General features: G+C 39.4%; 1 protein-coding gene across 4 annotated transcripts in view; it reads left to right on the top strand.

The window, feature by feature from the left end:
• The window catches only part of kiaa0825 (KIAA0825 ortholog), a 117,323-nt gene extending 104,794 nt beyond the window's left edge, over positions 1-12,529 (top strand). For all 4 annotated transcript variants that reach the window (XM_040019106.1, XM_040019107.1, XM_040019104.1 and 1 more), the window contains one exon: positions 11,594-12,529. In XM_040019106.1, the coding sequence (XP_039875040.1) occupies positions 11,594-11,783 (190 nt within the window). In that variant the 3' untranslated portion in view covers positions 11,784-12,529. The remainder of the gene's footprint in view (positions 1-11,593) is intronic.
• Positions 12,530-13,897: the final 1,368 nt, after the last annotated feature.

Here is a 13,897-nt window from a genome sequence, read left to right as displayed (position 1 = left end):
GCATTTGATTTTAAATGAGGTGACAGCGAGGATTTATTTATCTCTTTAACCCCCTAAAACTGCCATTAGCATGGTGGAAAATGAACTGTTTGAAATGGTAAGAGAACAAGGCCCTGATCTGATAGACAATGGCAGAGCACCCCCAGCCAAAGACTAATACGTACACACACACATACACACACACACACACACACACACACACACACACACACACACACACACACACACACACACACACATACACACACACACACACACCATAGGAAAGTGAGATCAGTGTTTGCCTGGACTAATCGGTTCATTGCAGGCCCAGTGAAACCACAGGAGTCCATATCTAATAATGTCATTATGAATGCAGCCTGGATACCTGTATTTACAGTATGGCCTTTAGTGAGAATTTACACCTACAACTAATTTCCCCACACTTAAAAGCAAAGGTATCATATTTGCTGACACAAGGACGTGGGATGATTTATTATGTGCTTTTTCAGTTGTTTCTCAGAATAACCTGTTCCCTGGTAAAAATTCACTAAATCTTACACTTAGACTGTTTATACAGTCAAAAAAAGGAAAGTACACTTTTACTACTTAAAATTAAGATTAAAATTAAGAGTGTAAGTAGCAGATAAGTGTTGGTGCACTTGATTAATTGATCATCAACAAGTGTGACCACTTCTATAAAAGCAGAGGTTTTGCCAGTTTGCAGGTATGTGCTAACACAATGGCATATTCTTCCCAGGAATGGATGAATGGATGTCCCAGGAAATTTCCCAGTAAAGGTCAGACCTTGTAGTGCCCAGAGAAATTGCAAAAAAAAAAACCCAAGCACTACTTATCAGACATACATCTCAGGTCATGACAGTGCACATAGAAAAAAAAAACTGAACAAGTGTGGCAAGTTTGGAAGCGCTGCCAAGAGGAAGCCTCTTCTCTCTAAAAAGAACATGGCAGCACAGTTTAGCTTTGCAAAGGTGCATCTAAACAAACCAAATGACTTCTGGGACAACATGCTTTGGACAGACAAGACCAGAGTGGAGATGTTTGATGGAGACCAAGCTAAGAATGTCAGCACAAATACCTCATATCAACTGTCATGTGAGGTGACGGAGGGGTGATGAGTTTGTTTGCAGCCAAAGAACTTGGGCATCTTATAAACATAGGGCTGACCATGAACTCCTCTGTATATTAACATATTTTAGAATCAGTGTGAGGCTGTTTGTCTGACAGCTACAGCTTGGCTGAAACTTGGTTGTGCAACAGCAACAATGAACCCAAGAAAGAGCACCAGAAAATCTACAACAGAATGGGTATAAAAAAAAAAAGTTGCAACGGTCCAGTTAAAGTCCAGACCTTAACCGGATTGAAAGGTGGCAGAAGCTTAAGAGTGTTGCGCATAAATGGATGCCTCCAAACTGCAATGAACTGAAGCAACATTGTAAACAAAACCGGGCCAAAATTCCTCCACAACAGTGTGAGAGACTGATAAAGTCATTCAAAAAACAACTACTGCATAGAGTCCTGTGAAAAGGTTCTTTTTCACATTAAGCAGAGGGTGGCTCCTGCTGTTTCAAAAAGAAGCTCAATTATGGAAGTCTACATTATCTATGATCTCAGTGGTTTCACTAGTTTATGTCTTACTGATTTTATAAATGATCGTCCCTATTTAAGCAAAAGACGATAAACCTATTTTTTAAGTCTACTTTAGGGTGTTACAATATGAGTATGCGATGACTTTTGGTCTCTAGTCACATCCACCCTTCACTCATCTTGTCTAGTTTCAAAACACAAAGACATTTTTATTTAACCTTCATTTATACAGGTAGTCCCATTGAGACGCAATGACTCAATGAAATATTGATCTCTCTATATAGAAATGATATATCATTGCATGAAAAAGAATAAATGTGAAGTAACACTGACGGGTTTTGGTGTTCTTCAGTACATTTTTAAAAGGCTCAGTTAGAGGCTCGACTATGAATAGGTAACATTTTTAGGTACCTTTGTTATATTGTATCTCCTTTATTATCCTTGAAGTTGCACTTGATTCTAATGTGCTTCCAGAAACTTTTGTTTTATTCCAGTGTTTCTTCCTTTTTTGTGACTCGGTGTCTCACCATTAAATCACTTATACTAACAACTCGACAGCCATGACACAGTCTTTCAACAGTAGAATATGCTGAAATGTGCAATTCACATATGGCTGTAAAAATTATGTATGTATGTATGTATGTATTGCTGGGTTTGAACAGAAGTTTTGCCACATCAGTGTTTGAGAACGAGGCCTTTATATGTAAGCAAGCTGCAGTTTCACAACCCTCAACGCTCCTTTGTAGATTTTGCAGTTCATATATGCAAAAGTGACAGCGTATTGAATAAGTAATATAGTGTTTCCTGGTAACACACTGGGGTGAAATAACAACAGACAACATTTTCTTTTTTTTCCTCTGTAGACTGTTCAGTGGGGGCTTCAGTGTGACTGAGTGCTTGATTTCTGTTTGTGCCTGCGTGTGATGAGGGTAAAAACTACTGACTTTTTATCTGAATCATCTTCTGTTCATTAATTTATGGGTCATATTTTATGCATTTGGTGACGAGGTTTAACGGAGCAGACCCAAATCCAGACTCGTGACACTGAAGCAGATTGCGTGCTTTGATAATTACTCTCGAACGGAATCAAAGAGTGTGCAGATTTTGTGGTGACAGAGAAGTTTGGACTGGAGCACCGAAGGTTCAAGTGGACTGTAGAGAAAGACTGATGGTGCCAGTAAGAGTGGCGTGTTTGTTGTGGTGGGCTGCATGGCAAGGCAGAGAATGGAGGACATTGTGATTCTTTGTATGCAACAGGTGCACTAAGACTGAAACGAATGAACTTGTTACATGATTTTCCAGGGGAATAGACACTGCTTTAAATACAATGTAACTATTAAGAACTTTAAAAGACAATAATCATGGAAAGCAGCTAAAAGGAGTCTGGAGCTGACATCTGCACAGGCATGTGCTAGAACTTTTGCATGGTGTTTTACCATTATCGTAATGCACATTTTCTTTTTGGATTTCTTTTTGACTGTTGTTGTTGTCACATTAGTTAAGTGTGCATTGATTTGTGTGTGCTGTGTGTTATCAAATGCCTATCTTTGTCTATCATCCTTCTACTTGTCATTTTTTTTATCTCCCTGATCATGTTTACATCATGTCTCGCTTTGCCTCATTAAAGCAGACACATTTTTGATCCAAGAGACACATTGACACCATGGAGCTGTTAACAGGTACCTGCATATCTGTCACGCTGAATGGATGCCTCACTGACCTACCATATGACTTTGTCTCCCTTTGTTTCGGCAGTAACATGCAAGAGGATAGGATGTGGCCATGAGGTGTATGAGGCAGATATGCATAGGCTGTCTTTAATCCATTTACTCACAACTCTTAACAATGTGAAATTACGATCAAGTAAAAAGGGAGCGCTGTATTTGGAGTCAGTTTTCAGTTCATCGTTGAAATAATACCCCATGTGGTGGGACGTTTGTGAAGCTGTGTCAGAAAGTCAGACACATGACATCGGCGAAAGGAGCCCAGGTGGTTGGCTTCCCTAATGAAGGGCCTTGCTGTAATGATTTACTGTGGCAAGTATGAGAGGTCTCACACACACACACACACACACACACACACACACACACACACACACACACACACACACACACACACACACACACACAAAGGCATATACACATGCTCACACTTCTCAGTGTTACAACTTCCTCTGGGGTGCTGTTTAAGTGAAAGGTGCCAGCCTGCTCAGCCAAGCTCCTAACAAGAGCCAAACAGTTGGGAGACTAAGGAGGAAGAAAAGGAGTTAGAGGCAAGGTACTGTTAAAAAAAGGAAAAGGTGTGGGTCAGAATGGAAGATAAGAGGAGCAAAGAGCTGTCAACCTTCTGAGACACATGCAGAGCTCAGTGTCTGTGTGAAGCAGGCAGCTAGTGGTTGCACTGACCAGCAGACACTTGTGTAGACTTGGCTGGTGCTTGCTTATTTGCTGTTGTCCTTGCTGTATATAATAATGCATTTGCAAGGAGCAAGAATTCTAACTTGGACATCACTCCGCAGAGCACAAACAAGGTCCCTCACCTTTTGTCTCCTGGAGCAAAATAGATCTTACCCACAGAGGCACAGTGAGCCTGTTTGAGGAAGGTACCAAACTGTACATTTAGACTAGCACTCACAGTCACAGTGTGGTGGACAAGCAGCCTAATGATGTCTGAAATACCAGAACAACTGCTATGATATGCTGTGATAATTGCTACCCTCCTGTCCGCAGTACAAATAACTGTGGAATCGGTAGGCAAACACATTAATATGGAAATGTCTACATTAATTTGGAGCATGGTCTAAATTATTCAGTAATTAAGCCACTGCAAATTTACTCAAACTTTCCCCTGGATAACTGGAGAGAACAGAGCTTGAAACTGCCATGCAGTGGGGATTTGAAATATGTGGTCACATGATGTATAGTCTTATTTCTCCAAATAATAAAGTGGTGTCTTGCAGGAACACAAAATAGGCCATTAAACACACACGCGGTGATGTATACACAACCCAAACCATAAGAATTATTTTACTAAACAAATATTGTTGGTCATTACTATACATTGTTCTTATAGCAAATACAGACGCCTCTGCCGCCACAATAATCGCCACCAGCACTGCACGTTTGAACTAAGTAACTTTCCTGTAATAGACACTTTTTTTTACAACTCAGCAGCACGCAAAAGCAGTTTAAAAAACATTTTCTTAATCATTGAACTGATATTGGGGAAATATGGAGGCCGCTCTGTTCAATCTGTTCGTTGAGTGTGAAACTGGAGCAGTTAGTTCAGTCTAACACAAACACCGAACACAGTAAGCAGTAGCTACCCTGAGTTTGTGCAAAGATAACAAAATCTGCCTGGAAGCAGCTCGAAAACTCATTAATAATTATTTCATATCTAATTTGTTTAACACAGAACTTAGATTTAAAAATAGAAAATTGTTGGGAAGATTTGTGTGGCTCATCCCCCGAGGGCGAGTGAGATTCACCCCGAGTTCTTTCGGGCTCTGGAAGTTTTAAGGCTGATCTGGTTGATACGGCTTTGCTTTTTACAAATGGTCCTGTTACCTTCATCAACTTCAAGCTCACTTTAGGTTTCCAGGTGAATCTGAAGAGGCGGGGATGAGAATTAGCACCTCCCAATCTTAGGCTGTGGTTCTCAACAAAGTTTGATTGCCAACTCTAGGTTGGGGAATAGTGACTTCACCAAGTGGCGGAGTTCAAGTAACTTGTAGATACGAGTGAAAGATATGAGCTCTGAAAGCTGTTTGGGTTGAACTCTAGAGATAGGGTCACCCAGGCCCAGGTCATTTTGGAGAGGTATTATGTCTCTTGACTGTGTAAAAACACTTCAAGGTCTCAGCAGAAGAAGTGGAGGAGATGGTTAGTGAAGGAGATCTGCGCAACCATGGATGGATGGGTGCATGTAAGCAAGCAGAACTCGTCAGAAAATATCATAAAATAAAAGTAACTGATCTCTTCTGCTCTATATTTAGAAACTTCAATTTGAGAAAAATACTTTTTTATGCTGATCTTATTTGTGTTTTGATTTGGAGCTGTAGACGATCGTGTGTTTGAAATGTCATATATGTGTGTTCCTGTATGTGTGTATCCATGCCCTTGAGTCTGGGTGTGTGTCTGTGCTTGTCATCTTGTGTGTGGATGAGGGCCTTCACAGATCTGCCCAAAGCCCTGTTGTCTGTGACCATCAAATGCAAGGTGTGTAGAGGGTGAAAGACACGGTTTGACATGCCGTGACTGTGTTTGAACTACATGTTCATATAGTCATACACGTATAAACACACACATTTAAAAATGTAAAAAAAGTCTAAACATTAAAAAAAGAAAGTTATTCAAATTTGAGTCATTCTCTCTTTTACTTTTAAATGTCTGAACTCAAAATTGTCCTCACAAGGCTAGAAAGTACACTAACTAAATTAAGTTGAGTTTTGAGTTAGATGAGATTTACAGGCCATCTTCCAAAGTATTATAATGTAAAGACTGTTTATATTTTTGGTCTGTATTATGTAGAGCATCTGAAAAGTACAGTCTGCTATTTCGTGTTTACTTGGAAATGGATTCGTTTTGATATTTTTATTCTTTGGTATTTTTGTCCTTGTTGCATTAGTGAGCATCTTGTAGCTTTTGAATGGACATCACTTTGTATTGAGATGGATCTCAGGTAGGGTCTAATACTGAGTGGCATCACCGCACCATGCGGACATACTGTAGATCTGACACTAAGTTGATCTGACAATAGAATGGATCAGTGTAGTGGCTAGTAAGTCAGATGGTAGAGCATAATCCTTTCTGTCAAGTCTCTGTCTCGTCAATATTCAAATGCCGCCAGCTGTCCAATGGCTGTCAGTTACAATCTCCCTCTGGCTTATGGCCTAGCTAAGGCACATATCTAAATTGAATTGGATGTTTGCTTCTCAATGGAAATCGAGTCAAAGAAACGACCCCCCTGGCCTGTATTGTGAACTTGCCAGTTACACCCGCTGATCTAGTTTTCTTATGTACAACGTCCATTACCAACTACTAACATGTCTTTGTTGTTATACCTCTATGGCCTTGCTCTTAGTTTCCATACAGTGGCTGTTTGTCTTCTCTCAGGTTGTGTTTTTTTTACTTTGTGTCCAGGAACAGTTTCATTGAGTGTGATCTAAGGGAATAAAACACTCTAACACTTCTTGTCACCCCTTAGAAGTACTCTGTGTTCTCTTCCATAATGATGTGTTCCCATCCACTCTACTTCCCAAACACCATCACGCACTGCAGTGCTGTCTTTGGAGCTACAAAAATGAAACCAGGTTCAAGAGAATAACATGAGATGACATGGACTTTACTTGGCTGCACTGGATCCAAATAAGTCGCACACTCTGTTGTATACATCCTTATGTGCTGTACATTTCATCCACTGACCTCACCTCTACCCCTAACCTTTGAAAACCTCGCCTTAAGTTCTGACATCAACAAGAAGTAGCAACTTGAATTTCGAAATCCTGTTCTGGTCAGGTAGATAGAAAGGTTCATCCATCTTTGCTGACTTCAGCTTACACTTGGCAGACGATTCACTCGCAGCTGCCTGGGAGCTTGATTTTTAGTTCTTTCTCAGGTTTTGAAACATCATCATTTCTAATTTTTCAAGAGACATTAGGTGAAGCTGAGTCTTTTGTTGTGACTGCCAGAGTGTAGCTCACAACCTGACTACAAAGATCCAAAGAGAAGATATAACAGGTCAGCAGGATATTACAAGGATATTACAAGGATGGTACAAGTTTTCTGAAATGTTATGTTTACATATGCAAATCAGGTATTATCTATCTAACTTTGCACCCTGTCTGTTTTTTTTAGAATAGAAATTAGAATATTCGATGAAAGTAGATTCAAAAGTCTTTTTCTGTTTTGTGGCTACATTAAAGGTTTTTACAGAGAGGATTTTGGATGTCTGTTTTTATCACTCCAGCATGCCAACAGCCAAAAAAGTCATTTTTTTTGCCATGTTTTTCACAATTAAACAATTCTATTAATGAGGCTTTGAATAATGTAGGAATAAACCCCTCAGAATACAGAAATGAATAAAAATAAAGAAACTGATATTTGTAAATTCTACTGGTTGTAGGGATTTGGGGTTCAGACGATGAGAGATTTTTAAAAAAATATATATTTTTTTGACAAATAAAATTCACAAGTAACTAAAAAAACAAACTAGATATTGGCATTAAAATGTGTAAGTTGGTTACTTACAAATTGTCATATTTGTTATGCTTAAATGTACAAATTAGTTCTTGTCTCGATAAAGATGCTCTAATTTGTATAAATTTATAAAATAATTACCTAAATGAGTCCTAAATTCTGCATAGTTTCTTTCCACCAGTCTGCACGAAACCAAAATCTCAACATTAACCAAGGCTTTAAAAAAGAACGAAAAAATAAAAGTGGTGTTTGCCTCTGATTTCTTCCCTAAAATGAATGCAGAGTTCACAAGAATAAAAATAAAAGAGGGAGAGAAATGAAGGACATTAACCATAGCCTCTCTCCCCATGTCTTTGTGTCTCTCTCTTGTTCAGTTCCTCTCTTCCTACTTCTGACACATGTCGCCCTGGCATGCATGGAAAGGCCTGACCTTTGGAAAGTTTAGCACTTTAAATATTTAGGCTTGGGTTATGATGGATCCTCCAGGCCCTGCAGCAATGTGCAAAGCCTCTGATTAGGGCTGCTGTCAGAGTCATTTAGCTGAGTGTCTGGCTCTCGGTGGCGCTCTCTGTTTGACAGGCAAGCCTTTTAAACAAACAGAGGTCCCAGTGGCAAAGCAGACAGGGCACCCTGTGCAGCACAAACACCCAACGCTCTGAGAGAAACCACTCAGCCCGCTGACAGCTGCAAAAGAAACCACTGCCCACTGTCTGTTGTGATCTTTAAGGCACGCTGTCTTTTTGCTCACTCACTTTCTTTCAAATAGTCTGTACTTGTAGCCCTGCCTCTATTATCCTGTTGCTGATCATTTCTTCTTCCTTGCTTTTTTCCCCTCCGCTCTTTCCTCCACAGCGATATTTTTTTCCTGACAGTTTACATCTGTTTTTTGTTATCCGCTCTAGAAGGCAGAGCCTTGCTGGAGTCGAACATCAAAGTTTCATCTGCGTTGTGTTTTGAGTAAGATTTATTAAGTTGATCGCCTGATGATCTCTGGGAAAGGCTTATGCTCTTAATTTGTTGAACATCACTACTCATTATCAGCTGAAATTTAGAATAGATGCTTTCTGTCTTGTGCCTGCATCATCCCGTGATTAGGACAGCTTACATCGATGTTCACATTGAAATATATCTGAGCCAGCCTTTTCATCTCACTCTGAGACAATCTCCCGTGGCATCAATCCTGTAAATATATGAGTCTTAATATGTGTGTCCTATTCTGTATTCAGAGGAAGAGCCAAGTCAGCAGCTCCAGTATTAATACATGAGAAATGAGCAGAGCCCATAAGAATTAAAGGGTAAGACTCCCCTTATTAAGATGTAAATTCCGGGGGAAAACTTGCCGAAATGAGGATACAGAGAAGTTACTGTCAACTTTAGCCTACTTATGCATTTCTAAGAGGAATTGTTGTGTTGTAGTTGAAATTAGATACACACAGCAAAGCACCTTGTGCGTTTTTTTTCACTCATTTTCAGCACAAGATCAACCCGCCTCAACTAATATCCAACCAATACTTTATGGAACAATTTACACTTTTGGCAACATTATCTAGTGACAGTTTTACATGGCAACTAACACGGTAATGCCATGCGTGTGTGTTTATGTGCATGCGGGTGTACGTGTGTTTTTCTTTCTTTTTTTTTATACCTCTCTCTACCTCTGCTTCTCTCTCATTTCAAATTTGCACTTAACACCTTGCTGGGGAAAGGCTTCTCATTCATCAACAGTGTTTGTCCCAGTGACAAGCAGGGCGCCTCCTGCATATCAATATCAGCTAAGACAATGCTGAGCCTGTAACCTTCAGCTAAATGTCATTCTGCTTAATCCTATTTGAAAATTAAACATTGAAAAACCTTTAGCGTACCTTCCTGTCTTCCTTCCTCCCTCGCTCCCTCCTTTATTGGCTGCCATTCCTCCAGCTTTCCGTTTCCCCCCTCTCACTCCCGTGCTGCTTTTGTTTTGCACACTATGTGACATTTGCATTGTTTTGTTTGTGCGTTTGTATCTTATGAACGTTATTCGGTGGAGCTGATTTTAATTTGATGTCAGCGAAAAAAAAAAAAAAATGCAGGGATAACATACCCATTTGTTCTGTTTTCATATACGTTTCCACTAGCCCTGCGAAGGCTGCAAAGAGAGATTGAGGGAAAAATTACATGGGAACAGAGGAATCCGTGACCAAAGTTGTACAAGGAGGGACTACGCCGCCGTTGAGCGGAAATGTTTCTGCCAAAGCATATTTGCATAAACAGATCGTCTCCTTACAGACGGTAAATATTACGCTGACAGCGGCTGCAGCGTCTGAATTGTCCAGTCTGTACAACAGAGTCTGAAACTTCATCAAAGTGCACCCAGAGACTCATCTTTTGCTGTCTATGTAATGAACATAGTATGTTTTACCCCCTCTTCTTCTTCACACGCATGCGCAGAGCACAGCTTTATATAGCATATGATATAGTACACGTTTGATGATATCGTGAGAAATCGAAAAGACGGGAAGGATGAAAGGAGACTCTGAGATTGCAATGAAAATGCAATCATTTGCAGTTAGACAGATATTCTTGTTTGGATGGAGTGTGATGCGGCAGCTCAAAGGCAGCCCTTCAGCCAGCTCTCCATATGGATTTGATTGACCACAGTCACTCGTCAAGGGATTCAATTGAAATACTGCGAGTGAATTACAAAGTGACTGCCCTTGATGTCTTCATATTGAAGCGCTCCACTCTGTAGCTTGAAGAATTATAAAAATGCAATGAGGAGACATACTGTATAAGCAATAAAACAAAATCGAGAATAAACATGATACATCAAGTAATCTCTCCCGCTAAAAATTAGTCACCCAAACAAGGAAGGTTTGGCAGATGTAATGCTAGCGCTTAGCCACAGTAAGAATCCAACTGACAGAAAGGGAATATATATGTATACTTGAGTATTTCTTACAGTGTCCTCTGAGTTTTCATTCTCTTTGTGTGGATACCCAAGAGTGTATGTTTACACGAGTGCAAAAGTGTATGTCTAACAGCGTGTCACAGTAGCAGAAACTGCCGTGATACAGACCCACACAGCATGAAAAAAGAATGAGAAGAAGGCTCCCATGTGAGAAGCTAAAGCATGAAAGTGTGGTTTGTAGATCCTCGGTGGTGTGCAGCATGCACGCGAAATCAGCCGATTTGCAGGCATTGTCCAGACTTGCATAAAAATAAACAATTCAACAAACACTTGTTGAAAAGATGCTGAAGATGACTTTGTCAGATGTCTACACAAAGGTTGTTTTGCTTGAAATACACAAAAGACACACTTTTATATCTAAATTTAGTTCAAGGGTGAAACTTTTAACACCACTGGAAACTCCATAGACGACCAACAGATTTGAAGCCATCAGACCTCATTCAGCAAAGTAAAACGATTCTCATGGAAAGCAATATTTGCATGCAGATATATGTAAATCATGTAAACATTTTTACAAATATAAGAAGAAAAAATCTAAACTTTAACATTTCAAGCAAGCTTAACATCAGTTTAACATTTGTATCTCTAAATTGCTCAGTAGGTAAACCTAAATCGATCAATTGTTTATATTGGGTTGAATTCAAGCCTTTGTTACAGCCCCAAAACACCTCTCATTTTTCAATTTAGACTCAAAAGGATGTTTAGTTTTGTTTTTTAAAGGCCATCATCGGTCAGCCAGGTTGAGCTCAGAAAACAGGGTTCATGGTCCTCGGAGGGCACATTCAGCAGGTTTTAATGTTTGTTTGTTTTAACTTTGACAAGTATTAAAATGGCTGATGTTGTGCGCTTTGGTGCTCTTCAGGTGGGAGATGCAGGAGGGTGCGCAGCTGGAAGATGGAGAGAAAGCGATGGTAGAGGAACTTGAGAAAGCTTTTTTGGGTTGCTGCTGCACCCCAGGACCACAGAACCCCCCTGAAGCTGATGAGACACCCGGAAAGCAGGCCCATGGGAAAACACAACCATCTGCATCTGATGAAGGTTCTACCCCGTAACAGCCCACGCCGATGGATTTTTATTATTGTTATTTTTTTTTATCACGTTGTAAAATGTTTTTCTTGTAATATGCACTTGGAGCTCTCAAGGTATTACAGTGTGTATATATGTGGGGATGTGTGTTTGCACATTTGTAGGTGTAATTGGGTTTGCACATGTACTGAATGCTGCAAATTTGCATATGTGTGTGCATGAGAAAATGAGAGAGAGAGAGAGAGAGAGAGAGAGAGAGAGAGGGCAAGAAACAAAAAAGTGTGTGAGAGATGGTGCCTCCCTCTTTATACACATACCTCAGACAAACTCTCTGTGCTTTTCTGTGCTGCATCAGATGCATTTCATCTTTTTAGAGCACGCCGACAGAAATCAGTTCTGGGGAAATGGAGAGCCTGGATTTGTTTGCCTGGGACAAGATGGGACTGTGTGATCATTGTAGGTAGTTGAAGATTTTTTTTTCCTTCCTTTTTTTTGAGACAGTGAGTGTAAAGACACTGATGTCAGCATACTTTCTCCTGGTTCCTGAAAGAAAACATCAATTTATTATGGTTGGGAAGCGAGATGAAGTATGTTTTGATAACAATGTGTCCTCCAAATCTGTCTGTCTATGAAATATCTGTCAGTATTTTCCCCATAAACTGCGTAACACAATTGTTCACTGTTTTTTCCCATATATGTCCATATTTTGTTACTTATGAGATGGAGACTGATTTTTTTTAGAATTAAAAATGAAAATAAAGGCATAATCCTACCCCACCTGTGAATATTCTCCTTCTTTACATACAACCTGTGTATAATATGTGATCTCTTTGAATCAGTGATTTATAATACTTGTGATTATGATATTAGTATTATGTTTTGGAGTACATATGTGTCCCCAATTATACCTGATGTTCAAAAAAAAGAGATTTATCAACTCAAATTCTGTTCTTTTTATCTATAAGAGTGCAATTTCAGCTCACAAAGACTGCTAAACACCCCAGTGTCTTTGAAACAGGAGGAAACCATTTCCTGTTGCAAAAAAACACGTTTCTTTTTACCCTTAACTAGATTATTGATGCAAATGTAGCAGGGTTACAATCATCAAACCACTTAGAGAATACAAAAGACAACAAAATCTTCAGCAATTTATTTCTGCTTTTGTCACACACAAAAAAGGGCTAAACAAGAAGAAAACAACATTCTTCTTTCCTTTTTTTTAATTTACTGTATTTAATGCACCAACAAAACAGTTTTATTATTGTTTTGCAGAAAAAATAATATATATTTAGCTAGCCAAATACATATTTTTTTTGATAACTACTTTCTGCTCTCTGTTTTTCGAGCGCCTGTTCACGTATTAAATATGTATTTCCACTAGATTCAAGTGATAGACTCAGAAGACAAGTCTCAATGAAAGTGACAGTTAATTCACAACAAAGTATTATGAAAAAACAAAACAAAACATGTTTTATAATGCATATTTAGTTGGGGATTACCACACCTACATAATCCTTTTAGAATCCCTGATGTCTTGATTGCATGTGTAGAAAGAATGAGCCGTTGCAGCATTTTTAGTTTCAAATTGATTACTCTCAGTCTCGTGCATTTTCCACTGTAAATGCTCACCGTAGAATCTTTGTTTGCATGCTCATCCGAGTGTTTTCATCAACATGTGGTGAGCAACATGAAGAATATCTTTGAGTTAGAGCCGTACTATATATGTTTGTTCCTTATGTCAACTCCCAGCTCCTCTTTGGCTTTCAATTTCTAAACTGATGATGCATTTGTTAGACATTTCCGTCCCTCATGCCCATACGTGTGGTCTACTGCAAGCACAGACTGTCCATCTCCCTTGTCCTGTCACACTGAGTGATTATCCGTGCCACTTTTAGTTGTTATTTAGATCTCTCTGTGGTACTGCCATTGCTCTACTTGAGAAAAAAGATGAACTGCGACTCCCCAGAGAGACTGTTTCAATTCAAAGCCAATAAAAAGTAGGACACCAGTAGGACATCTGCAGCAAAAAGTGTGAAGTAAAGCTGCAGGCACCTGATTCAGGTGAGCAGTATGTGGCAGATATAGTAGTTTTTTAGTAAATCACCTGTGACATAGTATCAGTATCAGTCTGGCAAGTCTA

The sequence above is a fragment of the Simochromis diagramma genome, unplaced genomic scaffold, assembly GCF_900408965.1.
Source record: "Simochromis diagramma unplaced genomic scaffold, fSimDia1.1 OVJJ01000822.1, whole genome shotgun sequence".
Lineage (NCBI taxonomy): Eukaryota > Metazoa > Chordata > Actinopteri > Cichliformes > Cichlidae > Simochromis > Simochromis diagramma.
The sequence above is the reverse complement of the archived record's forward strand: the minus strand, read 5'-3'. Positions and strand labels throughout refer to the sequence as shown.